At 44.3% G+C, this 26,638-nt stretch overlaps 1 protein-coding gene across 1 annotated transcript in view; it reads left to right on the forward strand.

Moving 5' to 3' along the window:
* Positions 1–26,638, forward strand: part of SLC4A1AP (solute carrier family 4 member 1 adaptor protein) — a 92,674-nt gene that overhangs the window by 62,426 nt on the left and 3,610 nt on the right. Inside the window, exon 13 of the mRNA XM_085610352.1 lies at positions 12,336–12,408. Within this exon, the coding sequence (XP_085466478.1) occupies positions 12,336–12,408 (73 nt within the window). The remainder of the gene's footprint in view (positions 1–12,335; positions 12,409–26,638) is intronic.

A 26,638-nucleotide genomic window follows, 5' to 3' on the forward strand; every position in this document is an offset into this window, starting at 1 on the left:
ACGTTAAGCGGGATGGGCCATGTACGCACGATGCGCTTCGCGCACCGTGCGCACATGGGGGACATATTTTGCGCATCTTTGTGAAATGTATTCTTCGGGCACCATTTGCACACGGGGTGGGGAGAATGTGGATAGTTTTTTTTTTTTATATAATTTTTTACCGTGCGCGTACGGTAAGCGTAATCGGCGATTTTCCGAAAAAAAAATGCTGGGTGGTTAGGATCTCATGAAACTGCCTCTTTACATATATTTGGGGTATGTTTTTGCTGCCCAACTCAGGAAGCGAGAGAGAAAATGGCGGCCGCCGCTTCCTGGTTTCGACGGACTCGAATGTTTACTAAGATCTAAGAGCCAATCAGAATCGCGCTCGCGCACGCCACCGTACGCGTACGGTAAGCGCACGGTAAGCGCACGGTAAGCGCACCGTAAGCTGCCACAGATATATATATTGATTTAAAGGCTATTTTCTCAGAATCTACTGAACAGATTTACACCAAACCTACAAAAGGCACTTCCTTGACCTGGGGACTACCTCTCTGCCAAATTTCATTAAATTCTGTTCAGCCGTTCGGGCTGTAGCCCTGTCTAAAGGTCCTATGGAAAAATGCATGGGAAAAACGCGTTTTGGGACCCCCCTTTTATCTCAGCCCCCGCTTGACGAATCCCCCCGAGACTTTCAGGGTAGGAGCGGAGCGTAGCGCCCCACCTATTTTGAAAAATTCGCGAGCATTCGTCGACCGGCGCCAAAGTTATTCAAAATAGAATGTTGCGGATTTCCTATGGAAACGTGGTCCTAACTATAACTACCTACTGGCGACCGCCAGTAGGTAATATATATATATATATATATATATATATATATATATATATATATATATATATATATTTCCGCCGCGTCTCCGAATCAGAGGGTGCATCGCCAAACTGGACTCACCAAGCACAGTCCAGATTGAATTGCCACAAAACCTCACTTAGTAAGGATGACGACGCCGTGTCTTTGATTTGAGTTTTTAATTCAAATGTCGGCTGTTGTTGGACGCGTTTCGCCTGCACAGCAGGCTTGCTCACTGACAATTCGATAAAGTTTGTTCAACCATTTAAATATCCTGATTGAAAGCATATCACGTGAAAACTACCAGTGCAATGAAAAGTAAAGACAGACCTGTTTCTGAATAATTCTTATTCAGAAACCACAGGTCTGTCCTTACTAAGTGAGGTTTTGTGGCACTATATATATATATATATATATATATACACACACACACATATATTTGTGTGTGTGTATATATATAAATTCACTTCAAAAACCATAGGTTTCACGCAGGTTATAGTTAGGTGGACGTTTCACTCGTAAAAAAACAATGAAATTCCCCCGTTATAGTTAGTTCAGATAACTATAACTCGTGCGCCCGCAATCCACTGCTCATGACGTCACTTATTACATCACTCATGACATGGTCAGTGGCATCACTCATGACATCACTGATTACATCATCCTTGTGATAGAGTGGCGGTCGCGCTAGTTATAGTTATCTGAACTAACTATAACGGGGGAATTTCATTGGTTTTTTACGAGTGAAATGTCCACCTAACTATAACCTGTGTGAAACCTATGATTTTTAAAGTGAATTTGCAAGGTTTTTTAAATGCTAATTCCTAACTATAACGTGTATGAAACCTATGGTTTTTTTAAGTGAATTTGTACGGTTTTTTAAATGCTAAGGTATGTATTTATTAATATATATATATTTTTTTTTAAGGTTTTTCACCGTGCGCTTCGCGCACCGTGCGCGCGCGTTGGGCGCACGGTGCGCTGCGTGCACCGTGCGCGCATCGTGCGCGCTCCCCGCGATTTTTATAAAAAGAAATAAAAAATTTATTTCACCCATGGGGGTCCTTCTGTGACCCCCTGACAAAGGCTAGGGGGTCAGGAACTCTCTTCCCTGCCCCCTTTTCACATTTTCCACCTTTTTTCCCCCTTTCCTTTTCAGTGCGAGAGACAAAATGGCGGCCGACACTTCCTCATTTCGACCGATTCGAATGTTGACTGACATCTAACAACCAATCAGAATTTCGCTCGCGCACGGCATCGTGCGCGCACGTGCGTGCACCGTGCGCGCACGGTGCGCGCGTATAGATATTTATATGCTTTTAAATGCTATTTTCTCTGGAAATACTGAACAGATTGACACCAGACCTGCAAAAGGCACTACCCTGACCTGAGGACTACCTCTCTGCCAAATTTCAAGTAATTCTGTTCAGCCGTTCGGGCTGTACCTTCGACTAAAGGTCCTATGGAAAAATGCATGGGGAAAACGCGTTTGGGACCCCCCTTTTTTCTCGGCCCCCGCTTGACGAATCACCCCGAGACTTTCAGGGTAGGAGCTGAGCGCCCCATTAGTTTTGAAAATTTCACGAAGATTCGTCAACCGGCGCCAAAGTTATTCAAAATAGAATTTTGAGATTTCCTATGGAAACACGGTCCTAACTATAACATATCTATATATTCACATAAAAAACCATAGGTTTCACACATGTTATAGTTAGGTGGATATTTCACTCGTAAAAAACCAATGAAATTCCACCGTTCTAGTTAGTTCAGATAACTATAACTCGCGCGCCCGCAATCCTCTGCTCATGACGTCACATATTACATCACTCATGACATGGTCAGTGGCATCACTCTTGACATCACTGATGACATCATCCTTGTGATAGAGTCGCGCGAGTTATAGTTATCTGAACTAACTATAACGGTGGAATTTCATTGGTTTTTTACGAGTGAAATATCCACCTAACTATAACATTTGAGATTTCCTATGGAAACACGGTCCTAACTATAACTATCTACTGGCGACCGCCAGTAGATGCTTTATATATATATATATATATATATATATATATATATATATATATATATATATATATATATATATATATTAAGTTCCCATAAGTCCAACTTTTTAGAGGAACACAAACCACAGCACGCTGGAAGTAGATATTAGTGCAAGTTTATTCCATGTGGATCGATATATATATTTTAGAACCCGGAGATCCCGCGTGCACCGTTGTTGTCAAGTGCGCTACCCGGACCCCCCTTCTTCCACGTTAAGCCAAGAAAGAACACCGTCCGAGACAGCCCTGCTCACCCCCTTAGTAGCTTGACACGAGCAGCCAGGCTTGTCTCCAAGGAACGAGTGTTCAGTATGTGCAACCATGCCCACTGCAATCCCAATGATGTCACCACAAATGGACTCCACACGACTTTGTATAAAACGAGTATACTTTATATAGAAAGAAATACGAAATGACCACACGATACAAATCCAATATATACACAATGGGAAATATTGTTTCCGGTGGGTTGGGCGGTCCTAATCTCCAACCACCGCTTCTAACCAACAGTTACGCTGATGTGTAACCGTTCTCAACAGGTTAGGTACGTCATATCACTAGAATCACACGTTGCAAAATAAAATGAATACTGCCCTACTTAACGCTGGGTTCCTGTACAATGCAACAGTGAAACAATGCAATGCGTCACGATCGTGTACGGAGTCAACACAAGACAATGCAACTCGGATCGCTAGCAGCATGCCCTGTTAATGTAAGAAATACAGCAATTATGTACAGTGCGATAAGAAGACAATGCAATGCGTATCACCACCAGCATGCCCTCTGCAAGGAAGGAATAAGGCAATGCGTAACAGTGCAATTCAGTACAGTGCAGGAGATAACTAATGTAGTGCGCCACGCTATGATCCTGTATCCTGCAAGAGAAACATAACATAGTGCGTGGCACACTAACCCCTGAGTTCGTTTAGCACCACTAGTGTCAGACGTTGTCCAATAGTTTAATAGTTCGTTAGCAGCAAATATGCAAAGTGTTATACAACTGTTTTCAGAAGTTGTGCGACCGGTTGCCCCCAACACGGATCAACGATGACACCCAAGTTCCACTGCGGGCCCTGGCCCCTGTAGTGCCCCGTCCGGGACCAGCAGGGACCGAGATCTGGGCCGAAGCAACAGGCGCACACAGCTGCCAGCAGCCAGAGGCCGAGAAAGTGTCCCTCCGAGCCCACACCCCACCCCAGGCGATGATCCACTTTACCTGGGGGAGCGCGACCCCACACTCCTCTCCTGCCACAGCGTCTTGGCCCCACTCCAGAACCTTGTCACCACGGGCAAGGCGCGCTCAGGCTGGTAGTTCAGCTTCTGCAGGGCTGCCGGTCCAGGCCGCCAACGTTCAGCACAAACTCCGTCCACAAAGCCTTCCACACAACGCTGGTGCCACCCCACGTTGCCTTCGAGGGCCCAATCACTTGGCCCTCCTCTCTAGCGCTGCTAGGACTTCTTCGCCCCCCGGTGCTCACCGCTCCCCGGTACTCCTCACCAGCACCTCCGGTGGCACCTTCGACACGCACCCCCGGCGCGTCCGAGACTCACTCCTCCGGCCTCCGACATCCAGGCGCACCTCACTACGCCTCGGCTGGCACCTTGACTCGCTCCATCTCCTGGTGCACACGATCTTCAGGCACTCTCCTCTAGCGCTGCAACTGCACCCCACACGCACCCTTCGTGCTGGAGACCCACCTCATTTCTTGGTGCACACGATGACCCAGGCGCTCTCCACTAATGCACTGGTCGCAACACGACATGCACACGGCGCATCTGAGTCTCACCTCTCCTCCTGGTGTACACGAGGTACCAGGCGCTCTCCGATAACGCCCTGGCTGCACCACCACATGCCGACCCGCGTGTCGGAGACTCGCTCCTTCTTAGTGCCCACGGTGTCCCGGCGCTCTTCACTAGCGCCTTGACTGCACTGCGACACACACCCCCTGCGCGTCCCGAATCTCGACTCTCTTCCACGATGCCCAAAATCCATCGGCGCTCCAACACCTGTAGCCGGACCAAGACACGCACCCTGCACGTCAGAGTCTTGATTCGCTCTGGGTGCCCACAATCACCTTAGGCACCCCTTTGGAGGTCTCAGGCTGCCACGACACGGTCCCACCACCGCGCCACTTGAGACTTCCTGGAAACTTTTATGTTCCTGTGTTTCCGAACAGGGAGCCAGCTCACCTCGGGCCTTTGGGGTACAGGACGTAGCACACAGCAAAGTCCTGCTCAGGAAGAAGGGGGGGCACAACCCACTGCAGCGCCCCTTCAGTTTCTCCTCGGTCAAGAGCTACAAACTACCCACAAGCCCCAGATCACGAAGCAAGGGTCAAGTGTCTCCCGCAGCCTATTCAGCAACTCTTCCTGAGGCAGAGGTTTTCTTCCCGATCGTGGACAGGTCAAAGCCGCCAGAGACTTGACCAGTCCACAGCGTCTTCAAAGCGCTCCCAGCACTTCTCTGAACGATACCGAGACCGTTCTCGACGACCTCATCAACATAACCAAAGTCTTGGGGTTACAGTTCTAGTTATACCCCTTATTGTCTTTGAAGCTTCCTTGTGCTCCAGGGTCCCTGACCCCTCCCTAAATCAGTCTTGTGTCTGCCCCCCCGTGTCACCGTCCTCCCTTTGATACTGGGGGCCTGGATCTTTAATCACCCATAGGGAGATGGGGCTATTGTTTTATGGCTCTAAACCACGCCTCTTCACCTCGCAAATCCTCTCCTTCTCCCCGCTCCAGTTGCACCCGACTGCCCCTGTGCCGCTGAGTGTGTAACAACTGTGTTTACCCTACCCTGGGAGACCCCTGAGTCTGTGCCCAGAACCTTAACTCTGCCAGTCCAGTACTTACCCAAAAGCCGATAACCCAATTTTCCTCCATAGGGTAACATTGACTGGTTTCTTCTGAAATTTCTTCTAAGTGTGGAGTTTCTAAAACTTAAAATATTCACCTAAAATCAACCGAGTAACGAAAACGAAAATACTCCTCTGCTATTAGGAGAGATCCCAGTGCTGGATCTTGGTGCCCAACACTGACCCTGAAAAGTACTCACAACCGTACTTACCATTAACCCAATTTTCTTCCATAGGAAATCATTGACTGTTTATCTGTGAAACTTCTTCTAAGTGTCGATTTTTGCAAACTACAAATATTCTTTAAAAATCGTACCAAATGTGAAAACGTAATTGCTTACCTGTTTTAGATAGAGGTCCCAGTACTGAGCCTAGGAGCCCAGTACTGCATTACAAAAGTACCGAGAACATACTATACCTGTAACTTGAATTTTCTCCCATAGGGAATCATTGAGTGTTTTTCTATGAAATTTCTTCTGTCAACTTTGAAAATAGCAAAATATTGCTTAAAAATCACAACAGTAACTAAGTCGACTTTACTCACTTGTTTCCAAGAACTGTCCCAGGACTGAATCTAGGATCCAGTCCTGGAGTTAGAAAAGTAATCCTGAAAGTAATCTACTGCAAATAACTTAAAACTCCCATTGAGCTCAATGTACTATTGTGTTTGAAATTTTGTTGCCTATTGCAAAAACCTGTAACTATTTCCTACAAAAGTCAATTGCATATTGCAAAAGTATTTAACTAAAGCATCTCATTCTGAGAAAGTATATTTTAATACCTATTGTTCGTTCTAAAATAAAACAACCATATATTTTTATATAAACCATTGGCCTAGAGCTCAGTTCCTGAGTGTGTGCGACCATTTGCTGACTGTGTACAACAAATGCTTTACACTGTCCTCTGATTCTGCCTTACTGCTCGACCAAGCTACCACTTTAGAGAGTAAGGTTATATCTAACTTTAACCTCTACCAAACCTCTGGGGACTGTGGACTCTGTACACACTGTAACTATTTGGGAACAATATGTACAGAGCCACTTTCTCACAATTGTCCCAAGGGACTACAACATTCTTTTTTAGCTTTTCTTGATGGCACTCATGGTTTTCAAGATTGTGTACCTGATAGCCTCTAGAATTGCTCCTCATGTCAATTTTTGTATTTCATCTTGTGAGCTCCTTTCATGATGGCTGCCACTTCCATCTCTGTTCCCTGGCTAATTAACAATCTCCTAAGTGTACTATCTGGCATAAGGTGCAGGCATTTTTTCTTCATACCATGCACCCCGGTATTAAAAGTGTATAATCCACAAATCCAGGTAAATCTACTCCTTAATTTAGCCACTCAGCACATCTGCCAACATCTTCAACTAACGCAAGCTACCACAATGTATTTTTGCTTGCTGGTTACTGCATTGCATCTTACCTCTTGAGCCCTGATTAAAAGTGAGCCGGATTTAAGTGCCGGGATATCATGTGGCCAGTATCCTCGCACCCATATCTGGCTCCTTCGAGTTAATCCCCAGAAATGGGGAATAACCATGTAGAACTGTTTTTGCAGTTCATACTATGCATGCAATTCCTTATTCCAAGCGGATTAATGCTTTAATTTACCACTTACTCTGATCAGGTCGTAAATGGGGAGGGGAGGGCAGTGTGTGGGTCGGGGGGGGGGGGGTCTGTGGGTGCTGAGGGTACATTTAATGAGACATGGTTATGAGTTTGCGGAAGGAGCTCTCCATGCTCCCACTGTGCCATTGGAGGAGGTCGGGTGGGCACCTGTCTGATCTTCTAGCCAAGCCACATCTGATTTTACTAGTCAGATTTTCTGTGCAACAAGTGAGTACATTGTACAATAACCCAAATAACCATATTGTTTCATTTAGCATAGCAATAGGGTTTTCAGCTTTTGATCCGTGATCAGTTCTTCTGATCAATGATGTGAGGATGTTAGTTAAGCATTTTTCTCCATCCTCTCTACTGTCAATCCTGCTTCTGATGATAAACAATTACTTTTCTACACTATTTTTCTTATTTTGGTTTGCCTCCGGTGACTTTTTATCTCATTTTTCCAAGCTGTTTGTTCAGTTCTCTTCTCTTCTTTGTCTTTGAGAGTACTCGCTGACTTTAGCTGACTCATCTACATTATACTCTGAAGATATGAACTTTTCTCTTTTCCTTATTTGGAGTGCACTGTTAGCAGGCTGATGCGCCAGACGCTTTACTAGTACAGAATGTACAAATTCCCCCATAAATGTTTGCAAATGTAACAAACTTAACTAAGTTGCAAAAAAGTAGCATTTGCAAATTTGTGCATACCGACAGAGGTTCTTGCAAAGTAATTCTTTATCTTGAGATTCTGTCCAGCAAAACATTTTTGAAAATTAATTCTTCCCTAAAAGAATTCCCATGATTGAGGCTTTGCCTCCAAATGTATCAAGATCACACATGGTTCTGTACTTTGTTAGATGGTCAGTTGGGTCATGCATCCATTAAAGTACACTTATCACGATTGTCCTATCCCGAAGGCTGAGGATATGACTTCATTTCACATACTAGTCTCACATGTGCCACAAAATGTGTCTACCCTCCATGAGCCTTATGTACGGTGTTAATATTTTTTATGCCACCGCCTTTGGAGCCTCTGTGCACTTCATGCTATACACATCTGATTTTCAAGTTTATGCCACCGCCTTTGGAGCCTGTGTGCACTTCATGCTATACACATCTGATTGTCAAGGTGGCTTTATAAGTGGCTATTACTTCAGTTCGAAGGGTAAGCTAATTTAAGGGATTAGGTTACACCAGCCTGCCTATAAGAATATAGGTACAACGGGTCTACGTAAGCATCCAAGGCATAGTAAAAAAGTTGGTCTTTCTTTTCCTCATTAATTATACTTTTGCTATAGCACACTCCTTTCATATTGCTAAATCTGTGCAGAGAGAGCTTGTATAGAGTCCGTGTCCAATCGGCAGTTATGTGTTACATGAACAGAACTAAACCCAGATGTGCCAGCTGTTTGCCTCGCATGCTCCTTAAGGAGTAGGGAAGCCATTCTTGTGCAAGCACTAGCGGAAGGAATTGTTCAGTGTATTCATTTATGTAATTTTTCAACTGGCAAAGCCCTGTGCTCGAGGCCTCAAACACATTCTACAAAAATCAACTTTGTTGGTGCTAGAAAGAAAGTCCTTGTACATTTTCCGAGCAGTTGTGTGATTTAATGTTACCCTCAGAGAGGCAGACAGTCCTGTTAGCTCACTGAAGGTACTGCTGGTTTATTGACTGCATCATAGGAGCTGGGCTCTGATGTGTGAGGGGACCAAAATGTGCCATTCTTTCGGAAGCTGAATACCGCCTAACTGCCCAAGCTGAATTTAAAGGTAATCCTAGTTTTTTGCCCTGAGCTGTACCCTCAGGGCAGCACTTTCTGCAACTCAAAATTACTACTTTTCAACCCTTCCTAAAAATACTTGGAAAATGTATAATTTTCCCCAAACTTTTCCAGGACCAGAGTTGGAATAGTAAATAAGCCTCCTGGAATATTTCTTTTTGGAGGTGGGGGGGGGTTGCTCCTTCCCAAATATTCTAGGACTGGAGTTAAAATTGTAAATTTGACCTTCCAGTGTCTGCCACACCCACTACTGCCCTGAGGGTGCAGTTCAAGGCAAGAAATATGAACTATCGAATTAAAACTGGTAGCGGTGGCAGGCTAATGTTTAATATAAGGTACAGACCTTTTCACCAGTACCACTGTGGGTTGGGTGGGAGAGATAGGGCGTTGGATGGGGTGAATAGCACGCTAGCTCCTCCATGTAAAGTATGTTGAGTGCTCCTTAACTAGTGACTTTTTCCTTCATGACCATATGTGAGCCTGGATGAGTGATTGATGGAGTCCATTAGAAGAGTGTGTGTGTATGTGTTGCATAAGATAGTAAGCCTCCTGTGTACTTGGTTACAAATTTCTGTCTTGCACATTAGTATCTGTACACACATATCTCCTATTGCCTCTCCCCAAACCAGTTATCTCTTGACTGGGTGAGGGTGCCATCCAGATTCATTTTCATGAAGCTGCAGCTCCCCCGACATTGTGAAGCCTCCCCCTTCCCTATTACTGTTTATGAACACACCCCTTGGGGAAATGGCACAAACTTTGGACCAGCCTAAACCTGTCCCAGGAGGGACAGTCTTGACTTACATGCCCACTCCATGAGCTGACCTTGCTATAAATAAGTAAGCACCAGGATTGGAGGAGAACCCTGAATTTGAATGGGTACATCGTCCCTGATTGGCCAGTCCTGGGCATCAGAAGTAGCTTCCTTCGACAATGCTGTGTTCACTGGTTGACTCTCCTGTGAGGAGGTCCGTTGCTCCAGCAGATGTAAAAAAGAAATATAGACCTGGAGTTGGTCTACAATGGAGCCTGTAAACTTGACCACAGCCTGGAAAACCTGTACAGGTCAGGAAAATATGACCTGCTTCTCGATACCTTAAAGAAACGTGGAATGCCTCCTAGACCCATATGTCATTGTGCTGGTCAGTAGGCCTGGGCGGTAAATTCCGTTCCGCTCGCGGAATTTGCGGAATTTTGGTAATTTCGCGTTCCGCGGAGAACGCGAAATTGCCCAAAATTCTGCTTTCCGCGACTTTGCGAAATTTTTTCTTGTTCGCGTTCTCAAAATGCGTGTTCGCAAGATATTTCTCCCCGAGCACGCAAACAGCAACTGTGAACAGGAAAAAAGCATCGCGAACAAGCAATTCCGCGTGTTCGCGGAATTTCTGCGTGTTCGCGGAGATTTTTTACCGTTTCGCGGAGATTTGCGTAACGCGGTTACGCAAATTCCACCCACCCCTACTGGTCAGTTGGGTACCTGGCTGGGGCAACCAAGTGTATTTGGGCTGTTCTGTCCATCCAGGCTTACCCATAGAGTTTCTTTAAGGTCTTGGTAAGCAGGTCATATTTTCCTGACTTGTCCAGGTTTTCGAGACTCTGGTACAGTCTACAGGCTCCATTGTAGACCAACTCTGGTATATTTATTTTTCTTTATATCCTGGAGCAATGGACCTCCACTCCAGTAGAGTCAACCAGTGAACACAGCATTGCCGAAAAAAGCTACTTCTGATACCAAGGCCTTGCCAATCAGGAAGGATGTTCCCTTTCAAATTCGGGGTTCTCCTCCAATCCTGGTGCTTATTTATAGTATGGTCAGCCCATGGATTGGGCATGCAAATCCAGACTGTCCCTCCTGGGACCTGGTCCAAAGTATGTGCCATTTCCCCACGGGTGTGATGGAAGGGCCTGGGGCTGTGCAAGCTCACCCTTCTTAATGGAAGTGTGCGCTTGCTCAGCCCCAGGCCCTTCCCAGCACTTGGGTTGCCTATAGCTGTCTCTGAGAGAAAAGAGAGTCATATACTGATATGGGGCCTTATGGGCTTCGGCTCAACAAGAAGTCAAAAATAGTGAAAAATGAGACAGAGAGCATTAAAATGAGGGTTAACACCCCACCCACTACTCTTACATTACCAACTAACCTATGTATAGATTAATGTATTAACTCATACCTGTGCATCAATTTATGTTCATTCATCCATCAATCTACATCCATTCATCCTTATCAGTGCATCCTTCCAACCACTCACATGTATTCACTCATGTTTCCACTTCCACAGATGCTTCCACAAACACCCATGAATTCATTTACACATACATGTATTCACATGCCTTCCACCCACATCTAAGCACCCATGCGTCTGAAGTCATGCATCCTTTCACTCACAGCTATGCAGTCGTCCATCTGTCAGACTGTATGTATCCATGCTTTCATTCATCTACCTACACATCCATCAATCCACATGAACCAGTGGTACCCTTCATACCTAAATACCAGACATTGCTTGGTTCAACCCATCTATTTTGCTAGGTACAAGCCACTAAACTTTATACTGCACTTGGTACCTGCAAAAACCTCCAACTTTTATCTTCTTGTATCTTACAGAAGTATTTTATACTATTAGCTCATGTTTACCTTTTCTGATAGTTGTTTTTTGTGCATCTCGGTTGAATTATCTTCATAAATTATTTCTAACATCCTACTGGGATTATGCCCTGACTGTGGAAAAACATATAATGAATACATTCAATCAGCCATAAACCCACCTCTGTCCATCCCCATTCCTGTAGTTGTCCGAAAACCCACACCCATATATCTTCCTGTTAATTCACCCACGTTCATTCAGCCTCGTACACAAAGCCACCCTTATTCATTTGAGCACCAGCAACCAACCAACCATAATCTTGTTTATCTCCACCTATACTGATACAACTCTAGTTCTTCCCACCTGTGATTGTATGTGCTGTTGTGTGTTGTCTGTGACTGTATGTGTGCCTGTAGTCTGTGTGTGCATGCTTGTCTAAGTTTGTTTTTGAGTACTGTTGCCTGTGTGCATTAATGCTACTTGTGTGGGTTTGTATCAAAAATACCACAATGTTTTCATTGCCTCTTGTTGCTTGCATTTACTGGATCCTTATGAGATTAATATAAGGAGCAGCCTAAAGTGATGAGCTGTAATTTGTTCTCTTGCAGCCTCCAAGCAATGTCCTTTCCAAATGTTACCCAGAGGATGGCCCCGACTACTGTGTGTGGACACCCCCTGCAGGTGAGTTATTAGTTGAGTTGAGGCATTTCATTTATGACCTTTCATGCAAAACATGCCTAAAAAGTTAATTATAAAAGAAGACTGGACTACAGTGACCAAGCTGCCTACCTGCACTTTCTAAAGTAGTCTAAAAATAAAATAGCCTCTTGACCTTCTGTCTAAGTTCACACTACTGGCTGAGTGAATAAGAATGGTCTCTTTTCTCTCTCTCTCCCCTCCATGGTCTCCCTCTCTTTCTTGACTGACTTCTTTTTTTTCTCCCCTGCCTGCCCCGCATCTTCTCTCTTCCGCTTAACTTCTGTCTACCTTCCCATTTCTCTCCCTTCGCTTTCTTACCTTTTCAGCAATACAAATGCCTTCCCATTTGTGTACTTCATCGATTTCCAAAGAAAAGCATGAATATATTGACCACTGGTAAACCATCGAGAAGGCGTGAAATTACCTGCAGTGCATGATGTGAATCAGCATCAAAGGCAGTTTTCACAGAAGGCTTTCAGCTATGCAGGCAGTATTCGTATCCAAACTGTGTGGCCAGGAGTTCACTTACCACCTTTTTATATTGATTAGGTTTGCAGAGGTAAAATTTCCAGCCTTCAGCCTTCCCAGTTGTAAGTCCTCTCATGGCCTGGTGCTGGATAGCTTGTGGCTTCGCGCTTTAAGAGCTGGACAGTGACTGGTTCAGTCCACTTGTGGGCGACCACTGTTTATTCGCCCTATGGAGGGAATGGAGTCCGGCTATTGTGGAGTAGTTTTAATGGAGCATCGCCCTTTCAGCATTATCATTGCATTCAAATCCTTGTATTATATTTTTGGGGGATCCTTTCATGTCCCTATACATTTTAAAACTATTAGATACTTTTTGTGCAGTTTTGGGATTTTTGATTCACATTTCTAAAAATGTCTGGAGGCTTCTTTTGCGTATTTAGGCACAGCGTTTGAGGGACGGACACCTTGAGGGTTTTAGATCTCTTAATGGCAAAAACTGTAAGTGGTTTTGTTTGAAATTATCCCCTAATTCTAGGTCCATTGTTTTGTCTGGATTGTGCCCTAATACTCCCTAATACTCCACGGCAACACAACAAACCTTTTGGACAACAGTTCAAGGGTGCTCCCTGGTTGCTGGGAGTTAGACAAAAGAGATATCTACCCTGTCAGAATCAGAGACTGTTGACCTGTTGTTAATCAAGTGTCCATCTCCTTTGAGACTTCTGCGGAGGTTCGCATCACTTCCTTGATACCACTGGTTGATAAGATAGTCTTGTAGTGTCAAATTTGATATTTCGTTGAGGTGGGAATCTGATGAAGCTTCTACATATTTGTATGGAGAAGGTCCTAATTCTCTTTCTACAACTAACAGAAGTGTTACTATTTGCGCTTCACAGAAAAGGAGACCACAACCTTGGCAAGTACTGGCGCAGCGATTTCTTGCAGCCATGGACTCGTAGTGTTAACGTTACTGGCAGTTTGACGCGCAGCATTGGCAGTGCTAGTTGAGCCACGGGCCTTACCGGTGCAGCTCTTTGTCATTTTTAGGTCTCGCCTGATCCAGCGCTTGCGCTGATCTTGCCGAGACATTTTGTATACAGGCTTTTTAAAGTGCTGCCGTGGCCTAAAGCTACAGTGCACGTGAACGTGCACGTGCGCAGCGCCATGTGTCTGTCCTCCCGTAATCGCGATCACTTTCGCGGCACTTTCGCGTTGCCAAAGCTTGTTGTCATTTTTCCTCCTTCTGCTTCTTCCTCTTTTCCTTCTCTCTTTCCTGTTTTTAATTTTTCCCATTTTCTGTTTAATTTATTTCCCCAATTTTATCCTATTCCTTTCCCCGTTCCTTTCTATCTATTTCCATTGTTTGTTCGCGTTGGACATTATTTTGCTACCGGTGTATTTCCATCTAATTTCTCATCTGTAAGTCCCCTCGATACATTCACTTTGAGTTTTTCTCCGTTCTTCCCATATTCCTCTTTCCGTTTTCCCTGCGAAAGAACAAAGGCCCTGTGCGCGGCCCCGTGTTAGCAGAGGTGAGCACCTCTGACCTTCACCCTCCCCGAGCGGGAAGCAGTGACTCGGTGTCTCTGTTCTACAGGACAGCAGCTGATGTAATGAGAGTGGTAAGGGCAAAGGGCCCCGTTGATTCACAAGGCCTCCATCTTGTTATTATCAGGCCGAGCACTCAAAAAGCCCGGGGTTAAGAATCACTAATTAATTATGAAATGAAATGTAGCTTTTGGAGCGTGGGCCGCCCCGCCCGATGAAAACCCCCGGCCCCCGCCTCCTTTTCAGTCCCTTTACAACGCACGGAGCAGCAGGAGTGGCGAAACCGTAAACAGATACATACGGTGGGTGGTTTGTTCTCTGCAATCAGCGGCCGGCTATTTAAAATCACATCTGTCATCTGCTTCGCCACACTGTTGATGGGTGCCTCTAAAAGTCGGAGTTAGCGGCCCCGAGAACACTGCACTTTCAAGTGATGTCTTTATTGCTTACGTTACCAATTTAGCTCACTATCAAAATGTGATGTCATGTCCCCTTTGAAGTCCACTCCCCTCATCTTGACAATAGGCAAATCTGATGTCAAAATCTCCTTCAGGACAAAATTACGGTTCTGTTTAAAGCAACCCACTCAGTTTATTTGTTTTTGCTTGGCAGTCTCTCTACCAGAGGACACCAAAATTCCATTTGTGGATTACTACCAATGTGCATAATTTACATAGACATAGACGCCAGCATTTGCACCACTCAAGAGGGAGGATTTATAGCGGAGAGTGCACAAAGGCTCTGGTCTCAAACTCCTAGATTATATTACTAAACTGAAATCTAAATGGTGTATTTGATAAATTAGATTTCTGGATTTTGTGGTAAAGATTTGCTGTGTTGTGGAGACAAAGGGGTTCCAAACAAGATGGCTACTTAGATGTTCCAAGCCCAAACGCTTACGGGTGTAATCCCACCACTATCTTGTTTCCCCAGAGTTTGTTTCCCTGACCCAGGGACAAATTAAGGATTTCGGGGGCGCTGGGCCCAACGTTTCTTTGGTGCCCCTGTTTGGAACAGCTTTGAATTTTTGATTCAGTTCCCAGCTCTTTCATGCCCTCTTTGGCTAGATCACTGACAGTGGACAGACGCACTCATCCAAACTTTAAATGTGTTTGCATCTAATGTTCAAGGATAGTGTATTGTAACCCATCAACATCTCACTAATATTATTGCAAGTAATCTCTGTGACACCCTACCATTCTCATACCTGAGGTCCTATTGTGATCTAAAAGGAACAATTTTTTATGGATTTTGCATGAACCTTAAACACAACATCTCTCTGCAAAATGTCTGCAATAGACTCACACATCACTCACGTCAAAAATAAATTAAAGTAAAATGGCACTGTTAGTGCATACCCTGATGGCAGCCCTCTGGAGGGCCATGAACCCCTCAGACTTCACGTTGCAGGCGGGTGCAGTCACTCACTGCATCCGCCTACAAGGGGATCACTAATCCCCCTTAAAAATGCAGGCGGGTTGTCACCTGCACTGTGAAACACGGAGCGGTTTCAAAGAAGCCGCTCTGTTTTTCACATGAATGCTCTGCCCAGGGGCCAGTGTGAGTTGGAGGCTGCCCTGGGGGAAGCGCATTCCATGTAATATGGTGCACTTTCCCTGTTTTTGCCCGACGCACCTGTTTTAAAGTGCACCGGGCGCAAACATGGAAAGTGCGCCCTTTAAATAATGAGGCCACAGGTATGTAACTCAGTCGCTCTTTATAGGCTCTAATATCCATTTGCTGGGTTGAAGTACTTTGTGCAGTGTTGGTGCTACAATTTAGCTTTTGTTTTGTGATAGATGTTCCAATTCAAGCGGCTGCTGAATAAATGAATGACTATATATTCACAGAGCACTAAATTCTACCGTAGTAATGGGGCGTCCTTAAGTTCAAGGCGGTCTGAGCGGCCTGTTTGGCCGCTCAGGCAGTTACAGGGAGCCTGGGCATGTTCTTCACGGGGCTGCGCAACACAGCCCCATGGAGAACATGCTAAGTGTTTGGAAGTGCAAAAAACACTCCTCACTGTGCTCAGCCATGCCCCTCCCCAACCTGGCTCCAATCCCTCGCAGAAAAATAAAATGATAATAACTGCTTGGTATTATCATTTTATTTTTCGTTGTTGCACTGTTCAATTAGCAGAGTGGCGATGCTCCACCGCCTTAGTGGAAGAGCCGCTACCGAAGAAAGCCCCATGGCCGCTTGCACTTTGATGCTTTGAATGTAAAGCAGACAACATGCAGGTGCTGCCGAATGTGTCGGCAAATTACACCGGGACACAATCAGCATGTTTCACTGGGACCCAACCTTGTGGCAGGGAGGAGGGATTCCACCCTGTGAAAATAGTGGGTGGACGCCGTCCACCCATGTGTACCCCCGACTTGTGCCCAGCATCACATACATTCTCTCACATTTAGTTGTCCTGTTGAATTCGCTTGTGGGGGAGCTTAGGAGTGAGTTAACAACTGAGCATGCAAGGGACTGAGTGAGTGAGTGCATACCTGATTGACTTTTTGTGTAAAACACACTGGAAACTGAAACACCGTCAGATCCTTGTCTGACTTAAAGATGGGAATTTGTGGCACTGGGAATGCCCTACAAATTGGGGTCTTCATGCAGCAGTGAATCCTCTCACACCTCTGTCGCCCATCATTTGACTTTAAGATACTCCAGAGGCATAATACAGGCTCCAGCAGGACATGTGCGCCGGGGTGGGGGCCCAATCAGCCCATGACCTATGAATATCTGTAGGACACAGGAGTCTCAAGGAGCCAGGGGGCCTAATTATTTCTCGTTTCATCACTGGACTGCTCATGGGGGTAACAGGACAGTTCAGCCTCAATTCTCACGCTTCCCTTGGTATTTGTCTAAGACTGCCAAACTGGGTGCAAATTTTGTGCAGTGACTGAAATGTGTGAGGCCTACCAGAGCTGCCTTTGTGGTAGGGGTGTGTGGGGCTTTTAACCATGTTCAACCTACATGGAATTCTTCTTTGCCTGTTCTAGACACACCGAGCACCCTGTCAACTCTATCTCCTCTGCTACTCCATGATGGGCCAGCAAGACACTGCTTTCTCAGTTATTTGGTATGCTGGTTGTTAGCAGATGAAATCGAGGAGCAGCCCCAATGTTCTTTTCACATCGTTGTGAATAACAACAAACCCTATGGCTTGATGAAACCGAGCCATCGTCTGAATCATCAAGGGTCAATACCAGCGCGAGACAACATACCACTTCAGGTGGCTCCTTTTTGCTAACAGAATGTAATATTAAAACAAGAATTACAGCCACTCCAGAGAAGAAGTGGGTGCCATTGACACAATGGACTAATACCTCAAAAGGATGCATGGACCCCGAAGGCAGAGATCCGCATCTTCTCCGACTAGGTACAGTGTACTAGGCAGCACCCCCTGAATTGAGACTCGGAGTAACAAGCATTTGCAATGCAATAGGTCTCGCATTTACGTGAGTTTGAGCTATTGACATTGCAAATGACAATGCCTTTTATTTTTGTTTCCGTTTAAAAAAATTAAATAAAAGGCATTGTTATTTACAATGCCAATAACTTAAACTCACGTAAATGCGAGACCTATTGCATTGCAAATGCTTGTTCAGATTGCCATGGTTCCACTCGACGTGCGACCAGCGTTCCAAGCGCACCGCTCTTTGGTGCATTACGTGCTCCTTCCCGTTCTCAGTCCAGTGAGAGTGCAAGGTTGAGTGTGCACGCGCGACGCGTAGTAGCACGTCAATTACGCGAAGCTACGGTAAATGAAACACTACCATTGGTTGCCACAGATTCGCCCGGATTGGGAGATAAGAAGCGAAATTTAATTCGCTGTTACCTGCAAGTTCATATTGAGGTTTGGAAATTCATGCTGTCAGAATAACGAAGGAATACTGAAGGAATACTGCTGACAGCTATAGAGACACCGATCATAATCCAAATATTCCTGGTACTGTTGGATCGGTTTTATTTGTGTTTCAGACTTGGTAAACTCATTTTGAACATTAGTATTTAACAAAGTTTATGAACCATGCAGTTTGATCCTCCAGGGAAGTTCTTACCCAATGAAGGGGAACCAGTTATGCCTTGGGTGAGGTGGAAAAAAGAATTCATTACGTATATTGGGGAGAGGAGTTGGCCTAACGGCTAGGGTGGCCGACCTAGAATCTGGGGAATTGGGAACGAGTCTCGGCAATGATGCTGAACATCCTGTGATTCTGGGCAAATCTCTTAATCTCCCCGTGCCTAACAAAAATGAATGTGACCTCATGTAATGCAACTGGTGCTATGTAAAGCGCTCTGATACCCGATTTGGGTCAAGTTTGTGCTATATAAAAAAACTTTGTATATGACTGCCATTGATGGTCAAAGAATGGGAGCTGTGAGGAAAAAGAGTATTTTATTACACTGCCTTGGATCAGAGGGTCAAGTGGTGTTTAGGAGTCTACCTCAAATTGAAGAAGAGGATTTAGATGTGTACAAGGAAGTGTTACTTAGGATGGAACTCCGGTTCAAACCATCCACCATCATTGCACTTAATAGATTTAAATTCTACACCAGGGCACAAAAGGAGAACAAATCTTTTGATGAATTTTTAACAGCATTGAGAGGTCTTTCTATGTCTTGCAATTTCGGACAAATGACTGATGAGATGATACAAGACCAAATCATAGTTCAAGTAAAGAGTAAAAAGATACAGGAGCAGTTATGGGTGGTAGGGGATCCTAAGTTACAGGACGCCATTTATATTGCTAAGGCCTTGGAGCAATCAGAAAAGTGGGTGCCTGTAGTAAGTAAAAAGGATCCCGGGTCTGAGGAAGTATGCTCTGTTAATGCTGGGGAGGGAAATTTGTGTGCTGTATCCAATGGACGCGAGTATAAAAAAAAAAAGACGCTGGCAGGAATGCCATATGTTACAGGTGTGGAAGTACTAATCGCATTGCTTCTTTTGCTCATTGTCCTGCCATTGGAAAAGAATGTGTGAAGTGTGGACGCACTGAGCATTTTGCTTGCATGTGTAGGGAGATGAGAAGGAGAAATAATAGCAATACTACTCAGAGAGGTAAAATTTCATCCATTAGCGATATTGGGAGACATGACATTAAATGTGAGTGTGCAAATGTAGAGGACCGTACCAAAGGAATCGTACTTTCCATTAAAGACACCATGGGCGGAGAAGTAGGGGTAAGGAGTCCACCTAAGTGTATTGTCAGAATTTTAGGTGAGCAGTTGGAGCTCATGGCTGATTCGGGGTCCCCATGGAAAATCATTACAGAAAAATGAAGTCACTTAGATTTAGACAAATTGAAACCTTCTGATATTGTGTCAGAAAGCTTTGATGGCACTATTATTGTTGTTATCGGTTACAGCCCTGTAGAATTGGAATTCAAAGGTAGGAAAGCTGAAGTTAAGTTGTACGTGGCTGTGAAAGTTGTAAATGTACTTGGGTGGAAGGACCAGTGGAAACTAGGTATTATAGTGAAACGGTTTTAATTATGGCAGACAAATGTAATGAAGAAATTATTGCCCAACAATTTCCCATGGTTTTTTCTGACAAATTGGTCAAATTAATAGGTTTTTTCCCATGAGATAAAGATAAAGAGAGGAATAGTTCCGGCGAGACAAAAATTAAGGACTGTTCTCATAAATATCAGACGAGTTAAAAACTATGCTGGAGGATTTAGTCAGTAAAGACATAATTGAAGAGATAGAGTCCTCAGAATGTGTTTTCCCCCATAGTTTTGGCGAGAAAAAGTGATCAATCTTTGAGACTATGTGTGGATTTAAGAGCTTTAAACAGCAATGTAATATCCGACTGCCACCCACTTCCTAACATAAATGAGGTGGTGAGCATGCTGGAAGGAGCTGCGGTCTGGAAGGTGCTGCGGTGTTCTCTACTCTGGACTTAAGATCCGCTTACCACCAGATAGAATTGACAGAAGCTTCTAGACACTGCACTGCTTTCATTACGCCATTGGGTTTATACCAGTATAAGAGGATGCCCTTTGGTTTAGTTTCAGCAGCATCAGTGTTTCAGAGGGCTCTGTTGCACAATTTCAAAGACTGCGATGTATTTGTTAAGTATTTCCAAGATGATATTCTTGTATTTTCGAAAGATCACCAAGACCATCTAACTCATCTGGGGGATGTGTGCAAAAGATTAGAAGATCGTGGTTTAACACGAAAAAAAGCTAAATGTACGTTATTCCGCTCTTCTGTAGAATACTTGGGTCACGCCTTATCTGGTGAAGGTGTCGTACCCAAGAAATCTTTGGTTGATGTTATTGTGAAGGCTCCTGCACCTGACACCAGAGAAAAATTACTATCCTTCGTAGGAATGTGCGAATGTTATAGCAAATTGATTAAGAATTTTGCAACAAAGATGGAGCCTTTGCGTGTCTTAACTAGAAAGGATGTGAAATTTGAATGGTCTGACCAGCAAGAAAATGCATTCCAACAGATCAAGAAGGATATTCTAGAAGCCCCCACTCTCATAACGTTTTGTGTTGGTAAGGAATGAGTGATTACCGTGGACGCCAGTATGTATGGTTTAGGTAGTGTGCTGTCCCAGAGATGTGGAGAAGAACGATGGAATGTGGCTTTTGCATCAAGGACATTGAATGAAGCTGAAAGGAAATATGCAGTAATAGAGAAAGAACTACTTGGATGTGTGTGGGCCATAGAGCATTTCCGCACTTATGTTTGGGACGCTATTTCGTACTCCGGACAGACCACAAACCACTTGTCCATATATTGTCACCTGGGGGTGGTAGCAATGCCACTGCTTGCATTGCTAGGTTGATGTCTATACTACAAGAGTGTAGTTTTAAGGTGGAATATGTACCTGGGAAAAACAATGTCATAGCTGACTGTTTTTCCAGGTTGCCTTGCAATGATGCAGAAGAAGATGTTATAAAACATCAAGAAGACATTATTGCATCCATTGGTGATTTTATGGAGAGGATTGTGAGGGCATCAATGAGGAACTCGTTCCATTCGTTACCACAAGACGCCAGGTTTGCTCTTGTGGTTACCGACTACCATTTAAAAATGGCCTGAAGTAAAACTCGTCAGCCACATTACAACAGAAGCGGTCACTGAATTGCTCAAGGAAATCTTTGCGAGAGAAGGGTACCCTGAAGTACTTATCACGGACAATGGAGTCTAATTCAAATCTAACGAGATGGAAGAATTTCTGGTCCATTTCAGCATTTGTCATATGACCACTGCATTATATGAGCCTCAAGGGAACGGTCAAGTGGAAAGAATGGGTAACTGGTGCACGTAAATGTGGTAGCGAATGGAAGAACGAATTAAGAGAAAAGATCTGGATGTATCGTAGCACGCCACACACCATCACAGAGGTTAGTCGTTTTAAATTGCTTAAAGGTAGGAATCCCACAACCAAACTGTGTCCTTGGTGGTTCAAGAAAAAATGGGAGAAGAAATGTGATGATATGGATCTAGAACGTGTGAGCAAGAAAGTGGAAATTAAACAGAGTAAAATGAAGCAGTGTTATGACAGTAAATGGAGAGTTAAGGCCCTGTTTTCATGTTGGAGATTAGGTCAGAATTCGCTTGCCTGGGATTATCTCCAAAGGCATGCCCAGATTTGGTAAGGCCATCAAAGTTGTTAAAGTGAATATGAACAGTGTGGTCACACAGGACGGAAAAGTTTGGAATGTTAGACGTGTGGCAAAATGTAAAGACATCAAAAAAATCAATGTACGTGTAGACCATGCTTATGACCAGGATGAGGTACTGCTAAATGAATGTTCCACTTTTGATCACACATCTGGACATGAACCAACTGAGTCTCTAGCGTCTAGAGTTAAAGATTCTTGTCGCGTGAGGCGTGTGCCTCGCAAATTCAATGATTTTACTATTTATTGATTTTTATGTTTTAAAAGCGGAGATGTGTTATATTCTTCTTGTATTACTTTGTATTATGCTTCAAGAGTGTTTCACTGTTGCTAGGCACTGTTAAAATAGAGAACGTCTTGGAGTCAGTTTATCCTGGCTGCTCTTGAATGCAAGATTCTTGATGCTGTGCTGCCAATAAAGACTCATCATTTTATATACTAAAGCTTCTGGGATTTGATTCCTACAGTCCTCTTATGCAATCCTGATCGTCGACCATGGGACCCATGAAACAAATTCTCCCTCAATCACTTCTTGGGTATCCTATGTAGCAACCACATAGCTTTCTGCCCCCCGCTATGCACCTGCTAACCGGACTGTCTGGGCTTGGTGTCTAGCTCTGGGGGCTTATTATATACAAATTAACTGGGCATATTACATAATGTTGGGCCTGGGAGGGGCTGTCTTTGACATCTTCCACTTCTAGCTGCGTTTGAGTCATTGTAGGCTTTTTGAAGCCTCTACAGTCCTTAAGTCTAACCACTTGGGAGTTGCCATTACCACTTGGTCTTTCGAGTGCAATGTGAGCCGTAATTCATGAGCTATAGGTTGCCAAGACTGTCAGTTGCTCACAGCCAGTCCTTTGGGCTAGAGCCGGTGTTGCAACCAATGCGGGGGTGATATAGAAGTGGGTGGATGACCAGGAATTCCATTTGTGTCACAGCTCTAGTGATTTTGAATGTTCCTCATCGTCCCCTACCAAACTGGGTCTCGAAAGTTAATTGCAAGAAATCTGTCCCTCAGGAGCGAGTCCCTTCACAGTGTTGATCAGGAGTATGAACCAGATTGTGTAGAGCTTGATATGAATCCAGTCGAACAAGATGCTGGTCTAGCTTATTGGCTTCCTACTGGAGCTGAGAGGACTACGGGTTGTTGCTCTATGTGTAGAGCCCAGCAGCAGTGAAATATTCAACATGCCCATCCTGCTAGTTCCAGAACTTCTTTCTCAGATTACTCCTTTGAATGTCTGCTAATTCCACTCTGAGTCCAAAACAGCCCCATCTCTCTGTAGTCCTCATGCACATCGGCTACTTGAACAAGCCAAGGTAGTCCAAGTGGCAGATTTAAACACGTGCATGAAGAGCTCTACAAGGCTCAGGTAGCATCATGTCTTTTTCTTTGCATCTGGTCAACACTTAGAATATTTTTCTAGTATATACTAAGCTGTACATCTTTAGAGACTTTTTCAAAATGCACTCAACTCTCAAACCTCTCTCTTTGGGTTAGAAGCCATTTTGGAGATTGCGGCTGTCAACGTCAAGAGTAAATTTCTTAACAGGTTGGGAACGATAATGGAATTAGGAGTGTTGGTGAAAGGGTATTTCCCTAGAGATAAAAATTGGAGAAAAAACTGAAAAGTTAGCAAGTGCATTTACACTTGATATTTTTGTTTCTCGTGCAAAATATAAAAATTCTCACATGGAAAAAAATGAAATTCACAAAACCTTTCAAGAATTAGACCTGGAAATCTGCAAGTGGCACAGGTTTTCAAGCGTCTCCTGCAAGTTTTTGTTGAAATCCTGAAAGGATAAAGCCTTCACCCATGGAAGGTTGTAACCCTCTGGTTGCAGATGTACTTATTTGAAATGAGTAGGCCTGCACCCATGGAAGGTCGTAACCTTCTGGTTGCAGATGTACTTATTTGAAATGAGTAGGCCTACACCCATGGAAGGTCCGTAAGCCTCTGGTTGCAGATCTACTTGTTTGAAATGAGTAAGCCTACACCCATGGAAGGTTGTAAACCTCTGGTTGCAGATGTACGTATTTGAAATGAGTAAGCCTACACCCATGGAAGGTCCGTAAGCCTCTGGTTGCAGATCTACTTATTTGAAATGAGTAAGCCTACACCCATGGAAGGTTGTAAACCTCTGGTTGCAGATGTACGTATTTGAAATGAGTAAGCCTACACCCATGAAAGGTTGTAAACCCCTAGTTGCAGATGTACGTATTTGAAATGAGTAAGCCTACACCCATGGAAGGTCCGTAAGCCTCTGGTTGCAGATCTACTCTTTTGAAATGAGTAAGCCTACACCCATGGAAGGTTGTAAACCCCTAGTTGCAGATGTACGTATTTGAAATGAGTAAGCCTACACCCATGGAAGGTTGTAAACCCCTAGTTGCAGATGTACGTATTTGAAATGAGTAAGCCTGCACCCATGGAAGGTAGTAAACCCCTAGTTGCAGATGTACATATTTGAAATGAGTAAGCCTACTCCCATGGAAGGTAGTAAACCCCTAGTTGCAGATGTACGTATTTAAAATGAGTAAGCCTACACCCATGGAAGGTTGTAAACCCCTAGTTGCATATGTACGTATTTGAAATGAGTAGGCCTACACCCTTGGAAGGTCGTAAACCTCTGGTTGCAGATGTACTTATTTGAAATGAGTAAACATACACCCATGGAAGGTCGTAAACCACTGGTTGCAGATGTACTTATTTGAAATGAATACACCTGCACCCTTGGAAGGTAGTAAACCCCTAGTTGCAGATGTACTTATTTGAAATGAATACACCTGCACCCTTGGAAGGTAGTAAACCCCTAGTTGCAGATGTACTTATTTGAAATGAGTAGGCCTGCACCCATGGAAGGTCGTAACCTTCTGGTTGCAGATGTACTTATTTGAAATGAGTAAGCCTACACCCATGGAAGGTCCGTAAGCCTCTGGTTGCAGATCTACTTATTTGAAATGAGTAAGCCTACACCCATGGAAGGTTGTAAACCTCTGGTTGCAGATGTACGTATTTGAAAAGAGTAAGCCTACACCCATGAAAGGTTGTAAACCCCTAGTTGCAGATGTGCGTATTTGAAATGAGTAAGCCTACACCCATGGAAGGTCCGTAAGCCTCTGGTTGCAGATCTACTTATTTGAAATGAGTAAGCCTACACCCATGGAAGGTTGTAAACCTCTGGTTGCAGATGTACGTATTTGAAAAGAGTAAGCCTACACCCATGAAAGGTTGTAAACCCCTAGTTGCAGATGTACGTATTTGAAATGAGTAAGCCTACACCCATGGAAGGTCCGTAAGCCTCTGGTTGCAGGTCTACTCTTTTGAAATGAGTAAGCCTACACCCATGAAAGGTTGTAAACCCCTAGTTGCAGATGTACGTATTTGAAAAGAGTAAGCCTACACCCATGGAAGGTTGTAAACCCCTAGTTGCAGATGTGCGTATTTGAAATGAGTAAGCCTACACCCATGGAAGGTAGTAAACTCTGGTTAAAGATGTACTTATTTGAAATTAGTAAGCCTGCACCCATGGGAGGTAGTATCTCTGGTTGCAGATGTACTTATTTGCAATGAGTAGGCCTACACCCATGGAAGGTCGTAAACCTCTGGTTGCAGATGTATTTATTTGAAATGAGTAGGCCTGCACCCATGGAAGGTCGTAAACCTCTGGTTGCATATTTATGTATTTGAAATGAGTAGGCCTACACCCATGGAGGGTTGTAAACCCCTGGTTGCATATATACTTATTTGAAATGAGTAGGCCTACACCCATGGAAGGTCGTAACCCTCTGGTTGCAGATGTACTTATTTGAAATGAGTAGGCCTACACCCATGGAACGTCGTAAACCCTCTGGTTGCATATATACTTATTTGCAATGAGTAAGCCTGCACCCATGGAAGGTCGTAAACCTCTGGTTGCAGATGTACTTATTTGAAATGAGTAAGCCTGCACCCATGGTAGGAGGTAAACTCTGGTTGCAGATGTACTCATGCCTTTGAATGAGAAGCCCACTTTCTTTGAAGTTTTTCTCTTCTCAGCACAAGTTAATTGAAGGAAGACGTAAACTTCGGAAGCTATGGAACTAGTTTGAGTGGAGTATTGGAGCCTAATCTGAGTCTTGTATCATCCTGAATGTGCCTGATTCCAAATGTCCACTTGTCAGTGTGGGTCCTTGTGGAATGTCCTGACAGTCAGCAGTAGTAGTGGGCGGAGCCGCTAATCGACCAGCGATTAGGACCGTCTCTGGTACCAACCTCTCACTCGGGGACAGCCAACCCGAGATTCCAGTTTACTGAGAGATTCAGCCAGGCTGGACTGCCACCCACTGGGGTGCCAAAAAAACTGTGCTGTTGGAGACTACCGGCAATCACTCGTACCAGTGAAGCACTGGGACACACATGTCACAGGGGGGTCAGAACCTGAGCTCCAGCTGCCGGTGCATCTCTTACAGTCTTGGAACCATAGCCATCAACATCACATGACAGTTCCCAGAAAATAGTTCCCTGAAAATAGTTCCCTAAATAAGTCACGAATAGCGTTACAAA

The sequence above is a fragment of the Triturus cristatus genome, chromosome 6, assembly GCF_964204655.1.
Source record: "Triturus cristatus chromosome 6, aTriCri1.1, whole genome shotgun sequence".
Lineage (NCBI taxonomy): Eukaryota > Metazoa > Chordata > Amphibia > Caudata > Salamandridae > Triturus > Triturus cristatus.